General features: G+C 34.7%; 2 protein-coding genes across 3 annotated transcripts; both read left to right on the top strand.

Annotated features, from left to right (window-relative positions):
* The first annotated feature begins 3808 nt into the window (after positions 1–3808).
* On the top strand, positions 3809–9573 carry LOC142613224 (putative galacturonosyltransferase 6). Of its 2 annotated transcripts, none has more exons than XM_075785469.1 (9): positions 3809–4226; positions 4355–4389; positions 4692–4736; positions 4860–4995; positions 5094–5164; positions 6342–6667; positions 6891–7248; positions 7973–8494; positions 8960–9573. In XM_075785469.1, exons 1-9 carry the CDS (start codon positions 4115–4117, stop codon positions 9233–9235), a joined length of 1881 nt encoding a protein of 626 aa, XP_075641584.1. In that variant the 5' UTR covers positions 3809–4114; the 3' UTR covers positions 9236–9573. The 2 variants fall into 2 exon arrangements, with proteins under 2 accessions (XP_075641584.1, XP_075641583.1); XM_075785468.1 differs by having other exon boundaries at positions 6879–7248.
* A 570-nt stretch (positions 9574–10143) lies between these two features.
* LOC142613225 (photosystem II reaction center W protein, chloroplastic) lies at positions 10144–11169 on the top strand. Its single transcript, XM_075785470.1, has 2 exons — positions 10144–10334; positions 10690–11169. The coding sequence occupies exons 1-2, from the start codon at positions 10238–10240 to the stop codon at positions 11004–11006; spliced, it is 414 nt and encodes a 137-aa protein (XP_075641585.1). The 5' UTR covers positions 10144–10237; the 3' UTR covers positions 11007–11169.
* The last annotated feature ends 880 nt before the right edge of the window (positions 11170–12049 follow it).

Raw genomic sequence — 12049 nt, 5'->3', positions numbered from 1 at the left:
AAGCCCACCTATGGATGGGGCCTTCAATTATTTGGTACTATGATGATGAGATGCAGCCACTAAAAGGGATAAATTCTTGAACAATCTTCCAACGCTTATGGCTTCCGTACCATTTCCATCTTCCAACGCTGATTGAGAATATAATTCCACCTTTTTAAAATTCCTTTTTTATTATTATTAGTGGGTGTTGATATTGCAAAATTTTAGTCCCGTTCCAACCACTACCATAAGTGTTCTCATTTATTTCTATATTTCTCTACTATATAAATTAAATAATACCTTTTCGCATCATAACCTTTTTTAAAAAGTAAAAGAAAAAAGACACCTCCAATGAACTAGGGATTCCATGCTGGATGGATAACCAAGCTCCAGGAAATTTTTTTCCTTTTAAACTGCTAGTGGCTAACATGACCTCTCTTTGGCTGTCCAAAATGGAGAAAACACCCTCCATTGCATTTTCTAAGCAGTAGGTATAGTTAGGTATAGTTAGAGTGCACGATATAAGACATTCCTTCCTTTTCTATTGGTCCACATATTAATATTCCTTCCCTATTTTGATGGAAAAAATTCCACGCGTGAGGCACACCCTTCATGTGGAGAAACTATAAGATTCACATGGAGGACAAGGGACGTGCTTTACCATTCTACTAAAAAATTCACACTTGTTTAAAATTGCTGAGTTAAATTTAAAAAAAAAATAGAACCTGATTACTGACTCGGCAATTTTAAATAAATGGAAATCTTTTAGTGAAATGGTGGATAAGTAATGTGGTCTACCAGAGCACTGTATAATTTCTCATATGATAAAAGGAAACATTGCTCCAGAGCATGTAAGAACCACCCTATTAATTAATAGCCACTCTATACAAATTATGCTAAATTAATATTCCTTTATTAAAAATGTACTATTATTATTTTTTTTTTTAAAGGAGAAGGAAATTTGAAATCTGCCCTTAAAAAAAACAAAGAAAAAAGGTTTTCTGGGTCCACATACAATTGGCAAGTCATTGTACACTTGTACTATACCGCACAACTCAGCTAAAGCCTAAAAGTCATCAACAATCAACAATGATAATATATATGTGATATTTGTTAAGATAGTAGTAATTATCGGTAATTCGCTATCATCAATTGTCACTTTCACGGTGTTTCTAACTTCACCATCACCCGACTGGCGACTAGTCTACTACGTTCCACAAAGCCATTATAATTATAGGCCTAGACATACAAACAATATTTAACGATCCAAACAAAGAAAAGTCTAATCTTAGGCCCTAGAACCTCCTAAAGTGCTACCACGTCCCATTAATAAAATGTTTTACTCTCTCTCTCTCTCGTGTGTAGCTAGGAACTACTTCTTTTTATTTTTACTTTGAAGACAAATATTATTGAGCTACAGTTTACCGTTCTTGTAAGTATCCTTGCAAAAAAAAAATCTGTCTCACTTCAACCACAATCATGCATGTCTCATCCATTAAAATGTTTAAAATTTCAGGTTCATAGGATCCAGATATTTTTTTATATTGATAATTCAATGACGGAAAGAGTGAGATTTGAATCTAGATATTAATAATACCACAAAGTATTAATTAATTGAATTATAAAACTAAATATGAGTTTGGAAAAAAAAGAGTAAATCATGATAATGTAAATTAGTTCAAATACAAATATTCGATTCAATATCATGAATGAAAAAGGAGTAAGGATAGATTCTACTAAGCTTTTTTTTTTTACTGTAATTTTTATAAAAAGATTCTACTAAGTTTGATTGATCAGATAGTAGATAACCCAAAGTCTAATCTTTAAGCTTTAAATTCCAATTAAATTAAGTTTTAAAAAAAGAAACAAAAGCTTGTGGTAGGTTGTTTCATATTGTATTTGATTTTTAAACCGAAGATAGGCCTATTTTTTTTTTTTTAGAAATACACACACACACATATATATATATATATATATATAGGAGAAAGAGATGAGATAAAAAAATACATTCACACTCATTTAATCCCAAAATTGTCCTATTCAATCTCAAAAATTACTCACACTAATTTAATCCAATTGCCTTTTCAATTTCAAAAATTACTCACACTAATTTAATCCAATTGCCTTTTCTTTTTATCCCACCATTGGCCCATCTTCTCCCAAGAAAGAAGGGATTTAATTATTAAAGACAAGAAAGAAGAACATATAACAGATGTATAGATTTGACTTGTGGATTTTTAGAGCTTAACATTTACTCATTTTAATTATAAATTTCTTACTACTACTAATTAGGTTTGAGTTGGATAACCAAAACCGACACATATGGCAAAACGGAAAAAAGAGTAAGTTTAAAGCTGTTGACTTTGTGTCAATGTGTCATAGCACATGAGTTTAGGCAAGACTTTCGGCAGCTTTAAGTGTGATTTATAGTACCAATACAATACCAAACTCTTTTATTACTCCAGCATCCAAGTTCACAGAAAAGCAAGTTGTTTCCTACTTCTTAGCTAAGGATCCCAATAAAAACGCAAATTTTTGAAATTTTGGTTTGGGATCTGTTTGAATAGAGCTTATTGCTAAAAATTAAAAACTGAAAATTAAAAATACTGTAGTAAAATAATTTTTAAATATATAAATAGTGCCGTGGGATCCATTTTTAATAAAAAAATTTTGTAAAGTGAAGTTTGTGAGTCCGTGAACAGTACACGGGACTCACAGATGTGCTGAAAAGTCAGCAAAATGCAGCTACTGTTCATGTACAGTAATATAAATAGTAGTCTTTGTCCCCCTGACCCGTGCAGCAGCAGAAGAAGGAAAAAAAAAAAACGCAGAAAACTCAAACGTGGACGCTATATAAGCTGTATCCAAACCAAGCTTTGATCAATAATTGTACTACGTTTATGGAAATAAATATAGTAAAGCAAACATTATATATAAAAAGTAAAAACTAAATAAATAAAAAATCTGTTTATCATTTCACCGAAATATTAATATATGCTTTGTGTTAATAATTGTGATTCACTCTATTAACACTTAGCACCAAGACATTACCCACCCTCCCATAAAAGTTATTATGGTTTTTTAGTCGAGTTATGGTGTACCTTTGTATTAGAATCTCTTTCCCTCTCATTCTCCTTGGTGTGTGTGTGTTTGTGTTTGTTACTCAAAAAAAAGAAAAAATCACCAAGACATTACACATACAACAACGGAAAATGATCATTCATATATGCACAAACTTCCCGTCACATGTTAAGGACAAAAATTAACTTCTTGTAATCTCCTTTAGATCAACTATTTGTTTAATCTTAGACTTATTATATACAAACAATCTTGTACCTTCCTCGTATTCTTGAGATCTGATATGATATGAAACTTTTCTTTTCACTCGGGGCTGAGGCTGTTTCAATTCAATAGAAATCTTTTTTAACCTGAAATCTGAATGGTAAAATGAAATGAAAACAGAACAAAAGAGAGAGAACAAAATGAACATTACTGGCTGCCAAAAGACCATCACATCAAACCCATCATCATCATCTTTAACATGATCAAGATCAACAACCAGCCACTGCCAGTGCCTGCCATGTGAGTCTGTGCCCAATCACATCATTAACACTAACATGATCCTCATCACCACCGTTTAAACATAGAAACACGGTGCAATACTCCATCATCATACACGTAATATTTACCATCCATGCCCCACATCCATCTCATCATTGCCTCGTCATCCATATCTAAAATAATAATATCCCGCACCCAATAAAATAAATTTCATTAAACAATAATATATATACAAATTTTTAAAAAAGAAAAAAGAAAAAAAAGAAGTAGACAGAAACAGATTCAGAAACGACCTTCCCCCTCAGGAGTCCCGAACATGGCTGAAGCTCCCTATCTTTCTCTCTCTAAAACTCTCTCTCTCTAAAACTCAATACTTAAAAAAAAATAAGAAGGAATAATATCTGAAAAGCCTGCTTTTATTTTTGGTGTTTGGAATTGATCTTGGTTAAGTGTTACTTGTGATTGAAGCATTGAATCGAGTGTGATCTGAAAGCGTGCGTGAAATGTGCATTCCGAGAAGGATTGGAAACCCTAGAAGACTTAGAGAGAGTTTCTACATCTACACCTCTCATCGATGAAGCACTTTCGTCGATGCGTGAGGAGTCTCCTCCTCCTTCTGCTCTGTGTTTCCGTCTTAATTCCAATCGTTTTCTTCACCATCAAGATCAAGCACCTATCTCCCATCGGTATTTTCTCTTCTTCTTTTCATTCATATAATCTATATTTATATGTATATACGTGATTCGATAGTTTGTATATTGAGGTTGAACTGTTCCTAGTGATTGATTGTGTATTTGTGAATTTGTTTTTGCAGGACGGAAAGAATTTGTTGAGGATTTATCTGCTATTGTATGTTTATCGCTTCTTATTTTTTTTATTTTTTAAATAAATCTTATGTTAGTTATGCTCTGTTTGGTTACTGAGAAAACGAAAACAAAAACGGAAGAGAATATTGAAAGCCTTGATGTTAGTTATGCTCTGTTTGGTGGAGGTTTTACTTTCTTGGAGACTTAGATTGTGAAATAATCTAAGTATTGTAATTTTGATTTTTTTTATTTAACTGTTATTAGACTTTCTTAGCAACTGAATGGAGTGTGTTTATTTATATTTTATTATGGAGATTGAAGATATAATTTCCTTGTTTGCTGCAGAAATATAGGAGTGATGCTGCTTTGAGACTTAATGCGATCGAGCAGGTTTTTTTTTTTATTGTTTGATAGAGTTTTTAGTAAAGTGTTAAACGTTCTATTTTGATTTTGAATTTTTTTTTAAAAATAATTATTTATGTATCCAGATTTCTGTCTTTGTTGCGATTTTAGGAAGCTCGCGAAGACTTGAAAGGGCCAAAACAAATTATTTATGAAGATAGGGCAGTTAATTATAGTTCTAATGAGGATAGCGAGACTCAGGAATCTGAAAATGACGGAGAAATCACTGACCTTTTGGAGAGAAATGGTTGGTATTGGCATTGTTAGGCGCATCTATTCCGTTTCTATTTATTTTGCTTTCTCTTTGTTGACTGTGGTCCTGATTATAGTTTCCATATATTTCAGAAACTAATCATGAAAGAGAAGAAGCTCAGCAGTTTCACCAAAGAGAAATATCATCAATGGCTGGGGAGAAGGTATGTATTCATCCAAGTAAGGATAAGGCTGGCTTCATTACTTAGTATGGTGCATACTGTAATTACTTCTTTGATTAGGATCTCAACGTTTTGGGATTCCACTGCTTTTACTTCTTTGATTATCTTATATGGGCTCATATTCTCCTAAACCCCATTCTAAGCTATAAGTCTATTACCTCAACTAATTGCTCTTACTGTGCATTTTGAGTTTATTATGAGTGAATATAGAGAAACTACAATAGGGCTTCGGCCTAGGATAGAGAATTTAGCAATGAACATTTTCATATTGAAATGTTTGAGCACATTTTTGTTTTGTTCGTAAATTTAACCTTCTAAGTTTTCTTCCTCGGGACCATTGAATAAACACTATTATCACAAAAATGGGGATCAAGAATAAGGTTTAAATTTTGGAATATGAAATAGTGCACTGTGATCAATCTTGTAAATCAGAGTTCAAGCAATACAAATATATTTTCAAAGAAGGGTTACTTAGTCTTAATTGCTTTACTAAACAGAGAAATAGAGGATGCTTGCTTTAGAGATAGCCTTAATAGTTATTACTCCCCCCCCCCCCCCCCCAAAAAAAAAAAAATGTTAGCCTTGCAGGTGCTGATTTTCTATATATCTTGAATCAAATTTCTCTAACATGTTAGTCTATTAGCCAATGGTTTATATCAAAATACTTGGTATACATCCAAGGAGTACTTCAAGAACTTTCAACAAGATTTATATTTCTGAAATCAGGAAGTGTTCTTTGTAAATTTCATGTTCAATGTGAACGTCGTGTGGGTTGGTCAGATCTTCTTGGCTGGATATTCAAGATTTATTGAGGATGAAGATGATATGTCAGGATTTTTAATGTTGGGGCCAATATATTTAATGCTTATTATCAATTATTGGTGTTGATGTGATTATTAAATATTATTATCCTCAGCCAATGAGATAAATATAAAGAAAATAAACTCTTCTAAAAATTTTCAGGATCTTACCACTAAGCTCTAGTTCAAAGGTCATTCCCCAACCCCCCCCCCCCCCTTTTTCTTCTTATTCTGATATATTAGATATGTGTATGTAGTTTTCGTATATTTAAGCAGGGGCAATCTGTTCATCTCATTGACTTGAATAAATTATTAGCAGAACCTTGTACCTCTGTTTTTAATTTAGGTTTTGGTTGCAGGAGCAATCTGATCAAAGAACAGTTGAACTTGATCAAAATGCACACTCTCGGTATAGGAGAATGATTGATAAGAAGATTAAAGAGGTGAAAGATGGGCATTCTAATCAAACAAGAGTCTGGCCTGATCATATTTTACGCTCCAAATCGTATAAAGTGACAGACTTGAATATAACAGAGATGAAAGATTTAATGATTAGAGCCAAAGTATACTTGAACTTTGCACCACCAGACAGCAAGTCCCGTTTAGTGAAAGATTTGAAACAGCGGATCAGAGAGGTGGGACGAGCACTTAGTCAAGCCACCAAGGATTTACGTTTGTCCGAAAGGTATAAAAATGCCTGATTTTATCTGTTGCTTTTAGTTTGCAAACATGTTTGATTTTAGAGATGGAAATCAACAGGGTATTTGAAATTCTGATCAGTAAATAAGAATGTAATGATTGCTTGTATATGTGGAGTTTTAAGAAAGGAAACCGTGATGAGCTCTAATTTCATGAGGAATGGTTTAAATGTCTATTTTTTTTAATCTAAAAAACAGTGAAATTTGCAGTTCTGTGCAGAAACTGGAAAAGATGGAGGCAACATTGTCTAAAGCTAGCCATGTCTACCCAGACTGTCCTGCTATGGTCAGTAAGCTTCGAGCTATGACACAAAATACTGAAGAGCTTGTACGGGCACAGAAAAATCAAGCAACATATCTTGTTCGCCTTGCTGGAAGGACCACTCCCAAGGGCCTTCACTGCCTTTCTATGCAGCTGACTGCTGAATACTTTGCCCTGCAGCCTGAGGAGAGACAGCTCCCTAACCAACAAAAGTTGCAAGATGCGGATTTGTATCATTATGCTGTCTTCTCTGACAATGTTCTGGCTTGTGCAGTTGTTGTGAACTCCACCATCTCTGCTGCCAAGGTAATGCCTCAACTTAACATCTTTGGTGGTTTTGGGTTACCGATCAATAACTTGTTGGTATTGCTAAAAGAATAAAGGATAATTTGAAAATATATATCTAGTTATTTTTATTGAAGGATATACAGATTAGCGATTAATGTATTCAATAGTTGTTGATGCTCCTCATGCATCCTCCAGCTTGGTAAAAATTTGCCTGAATTTGATGTGTCTTTGACACAGTTAAAATTATCGCAGCCCTCATTCATTTAATGTTGGACCTCTAGTGGGTAACTCTAATATCCCTTTCTTTGTCGCACAATGCTTATTCAACCTCTCTGCCATAGCCTACCTTGAAAGTTTCAGTTTTGCATACATATTACTTGCACCATAGAGGGAGGATGAAAGGAGGAACAATAATAAAATGAAAAGGTGAAACCTAAAAAAAAATTAAAAAAAGGAAAGAGATGAAGCAGAGAGCTGAACCCTGTTGAGTGGAACAATTTTACACTCCCAACATTATCCCGGCCCAATTGAGCAAAAGAAGAAGAAGAAGGAAGATTCCCAGCCCAAAAAATACTATAGTATCCCTTCTACGTGCACACAATTCCCCCCCCCCCCCCCCTGCTCCCCTTCTCTTTTTCATAGATACCTGCAAAGGAAGATATTCTAAGTGGGCATCATGCCATGAGTCAGATTACAATAGCTGCAAGAAACCCTGATGTTCGTTTGTGCTGAACAATTGCAGGAGTCAGAGAAAATTGTTTTTCATGTGGTTGCTGATTCTCTTAATTTTCCAGCAATCTCAATGTGGTTCTTATTGAATCCCCCTGGCAAAGCCACCATCCAGATCCAGAGCATAGACGATTTTGAATGGTTGTCCACAAAGTATAATATAACATTGGAGAAGCAAAGTTCCAGTGACCCAAGATATGGCTCTGAACTGAACCACCTTCGTTTCTATCTGCCAGATGTCTTTCCCGCACTGGATAAGATTGTGCTTTTAGACCATGACGTGGTGGTGCAAGGGGATCTAACAGAGCTATGGAGTGTTAATATGAAGGGGAAAGTAAATGGTGCAGTTGAGACTTGTAATGAAAGTGAAGCCTTGTTGCGTCAGATGGATATGCTCATCAACTTCTCAGACCCTCTTGTTGCAAAGAGTTTCAATGTCAATGCATGTACTTGGGCATTTGGGATGAATTTGTTTGATCTACAAGAGTGGAGACAAAAAAATTTAAATTCTGTCTACCATAAGTACTTGCAATTGGTAAGTTTTTTACATTTGTCCTTGCATTTGCATGCTTATATCAAAGGGGATTTTAAGATCTCTCTGCTGTCCAGAAGAAGCACACCTACCAGTGCTGCCTTCTTTGAAGATATGATTGTTTGTCTCCTATGTATTTATTTCCCGTGTTTGCTGGTTAAGATACTGGTGTCTCTTCTTGTTTTGGAGATTTGTACCTTTAGGTCTCTATATCTTTAAATTGTTATTTCTAATGCTCTCCCTCGTTCTCTCTCAACCTCCAAAGAAAAGTCAGGCAGATTGTGCTTTGTTTTCTGTTAATACAAGCAAAGATTTATTTTGCAATTAATCGCTTACTAGATGGTCACCATTATATAGATTACCTATGCATAATACAATCACAAATGCACATACCTCTCCATTAATGTATATATGAAGTTCATTATGCAATATGTTTTCATGCTTGTTTTACTGGGTGGTTGTTTGCAGGGTAATGAGAGGTCGTTGTGGCTGGCTGGGAGTCTGCCCTTAGGTTGGATTACCTTCTATAACCAGACAATGGCTTTGGACAGGCGATGGCATGTCCTAGGGCTTGGTTATGACTCAGCTGTTAGACGAGCTGACATTGAACAGGCAGCAGTGATACACTATGATGGAGTTACGAAGCCATGGTTGGATATTGCAATTCGGAGGTACAAGGGCTATTGGACCAAATATGTCAAGTATGACCACCCTTACTTGCAACAGTGCAATATCCAAGAGTAGGCGAAATAATGCTTGACTCAGTGGTATAAACTGACAGATGCAGATGCCACCCAATGCTTCTTTTTCTTGGATCTGCATGTGTTCACTTGATTCTTTCTCTTTAGCGATTCTTCATGTAAAGTCCTACTCATTTTTTGCCAAAATTTGCCGGCCACAAGCTTCTAGGAGTTTTTTTGAGTCAATTTGTAGCAATATTCTGAAGTGAAATAAGAGTCCCTGAGGGATGTTGTAATGGTGGTTAGTTCTTGCATGTACATAACTCAATTGAGATACTTCACTTTATTTCATACACCTTATACTTCCAAATTCCAATAGACACTTACTTTGCTACCTTCTTTTCTTCTTCTTCACAAGTTATGCTTTGGTACTTCTTCTTTTTATTTTACGTCACCAATTAGTTTACTTATTGATTGAACTTACAGTCTTTACGAGCCTAATCGTTTGTCCAACTATCAGCTTATGTGCGTGTGTATTGTCCCATATCAGATGAAGCCTAATATTAATATATGTGATGATGATATAGCCTTTTAACTGAATATTCCGTCCAAAATGGTAGTTTGTTCAAGTTAAGCCCTTTCTATTCATGATCAGAGTTCCAGCTTTTTTGGGTAAAACTTGGAAATGACTGACCAAAAGTGGACCATCATGCGAGCTTCGTGAGCAATGTATAGCGAGACGAACAGTTTTGGCTCATGTAATAAGAAGAAGTTTAAAGTCCCTAAGATTTTTAGTTAACAAGCCTTGGGCTTCTTACTTCTGAGAGCAATATTGGTTGTGAACGGATTATGTGACACGTGGAGAAAGTTGGTTGGGTTTCTGCAGATAGGGGATATCTAATGAGGGGCTACGAATCTATTCTATCCAAGCTGTGTGATAGTGATACAAACTTTGTACCGATAAATTATAATTTGTAATTTCTTACCATTTACATATGAAATAAGCTCTACCACCGTCAGAGAAATAAAATTAGATTTCATTTTTGCAATCAAATTTTGAAGAGAAATGGCAACCATCACTGCTGGCACTCTAAACTCATCTGTCACCCGCGCGGGTCTCCTATACAAGCCATTGGTTACGGTTTCATCCTCACCTGTTCTTGGTAAGACTTACTATTATTGTTTCACTTCTGGTGGACTTCTTCATCATGTCATTCTGGGCCTGGAAAGTTTGAATAGACTATGATTTTCTTGCCTGCTTATTAAAATACTACTTAATTTTTGAATCTACTTGTCCATAAGATTGTGAAATAATTTACTCTTTCAGAAATGTTCAACTTTGAAGAAGTATATTCTTTTTATGTTCAATGCAACGTGGTTTGTTTATCATAATTGATACTTGAGCTCAAGCTATAAAGTAAATGAAGCATGACTTCACACCATTTTTTGAAATGATATTTGTGATTGTTTTTTTTTTTTTTTTTTTTTCTTTCTATAATTTCCAAAATGTGGTTCCAGGGTTGCCAGCAATGAGAAAGGTGGGAAAAGTGAGATGTTCGATGGAGGGAAAATCTTCAAAATCAATGCAGGAAAGTGACTCAAAGATGGGCATGGGAGCATCATTGTTTGCAGCGATCTGCGCTACAACCATGTCAAGCCCAGCCATGGCCCTAGTGGATGATAGAATGAGCACTGAAGGGACGGGTCTTCCCTTTGGTTTGAGCAACAACCTTCTTGGTTGGATCCTGCTTGGTGTGTTTGGTCTCATTTGGGCTTTCTATATTATTTACACATCTTCTCTCGAAGAGGATGAGGAGTCTGGAATGTCCCTCTAAACCCAAATCTTATGCTGAAGGGAATGTAGACAAAGCCAAGAGTTTGGCCCTTCCTCCTCCGTTGTACTAAATTAAACTACGTTTATGTGTTAATGTATTGTACTTGTTTCTTAGATATTTATTACTTCTTCTTCTTCACAATAAAGCTCCATCCTTAATGATTTATGGGATTCTGTTTTGATGTAGACTTGATTTAATCCCAGAACTCTAATTCGGCGATAAGAAATTTTACTAATGAAATTAATTGAATCCATACACATAACATTGAGTATTTGATGCCTAAATTCAAATGTCATATGATCATCAAGAAAATTCAAAAGTCATATTTTATTTCCCTCACCATTCCAATTTTCACTTTTATTGATTTCATTTTTTACTTGGCTTCCTAAAAAAAATCTTATTATAACAAAATCACAATAATATGAATAATATGGAGTTCTTAATTACTTAACTGCTGCCTATTTAGGAGGCACAATAGATTCTACCATATGTGAATAATGTATCCGTCGAATTACAATAACTCACTCCCATTTAGATTTAATTTCTTTGCAAATAGGGATTTGAAGTGTGAATAGGCTAATTCAAATGATATCCATTATGGCAATAACAATACAAACCAAGATTAAATCGGGCAGTTTGTAGAACCAAACGCAGGTCCACCCGATCTAGATAAGCTTGGTTCCTTTGAAAGAAATAACAAAGAAAAGGATCAAATATTTTAGTTGCTTTTCATCTCATTGTATTGAAAGCAAATAAATTGTTGTTTAAGGATCAAATATTTAAAGGAGTAAAAATTTAGTTCAATTTCTTTTTAATCTCCGAGTTTCTTAATCTGACCCAACTCTACCCAACCCGCTGACAAGTTGATTTTTGTGGTTGACGAGTTGGGTTGGAATTTTATTTTGAGTTTTAGGTTGAGTCGGATTCAAGTTGATTTTTTTAACTCATCAAACCTTTCTTGTTCAAAAGTATCAAAACACATCAAAATAATACTGGTCTCTAATATTACCTCAGCCACTATATAAATAAGTTATTTTATTACT

The sequence above is a fragment of the Castanea sativa genome, chromosome 10 (assembly GCF_040712315.1).
Source record: "Castanea sativa cultivar Marrone di Chiusa Pesio chromosome 10, ASM4071231v1".
NCBI lineage: Eukaryota > Viridiplantae > Streptophyta > Magnoliopsida > Fagales > Fagaceae > Castanea > Castanea sativa.
Note: the sequence above shows the minus strand (reverse complement) of the source record. Positions and strands in the feature narration are given on the sequence as shown.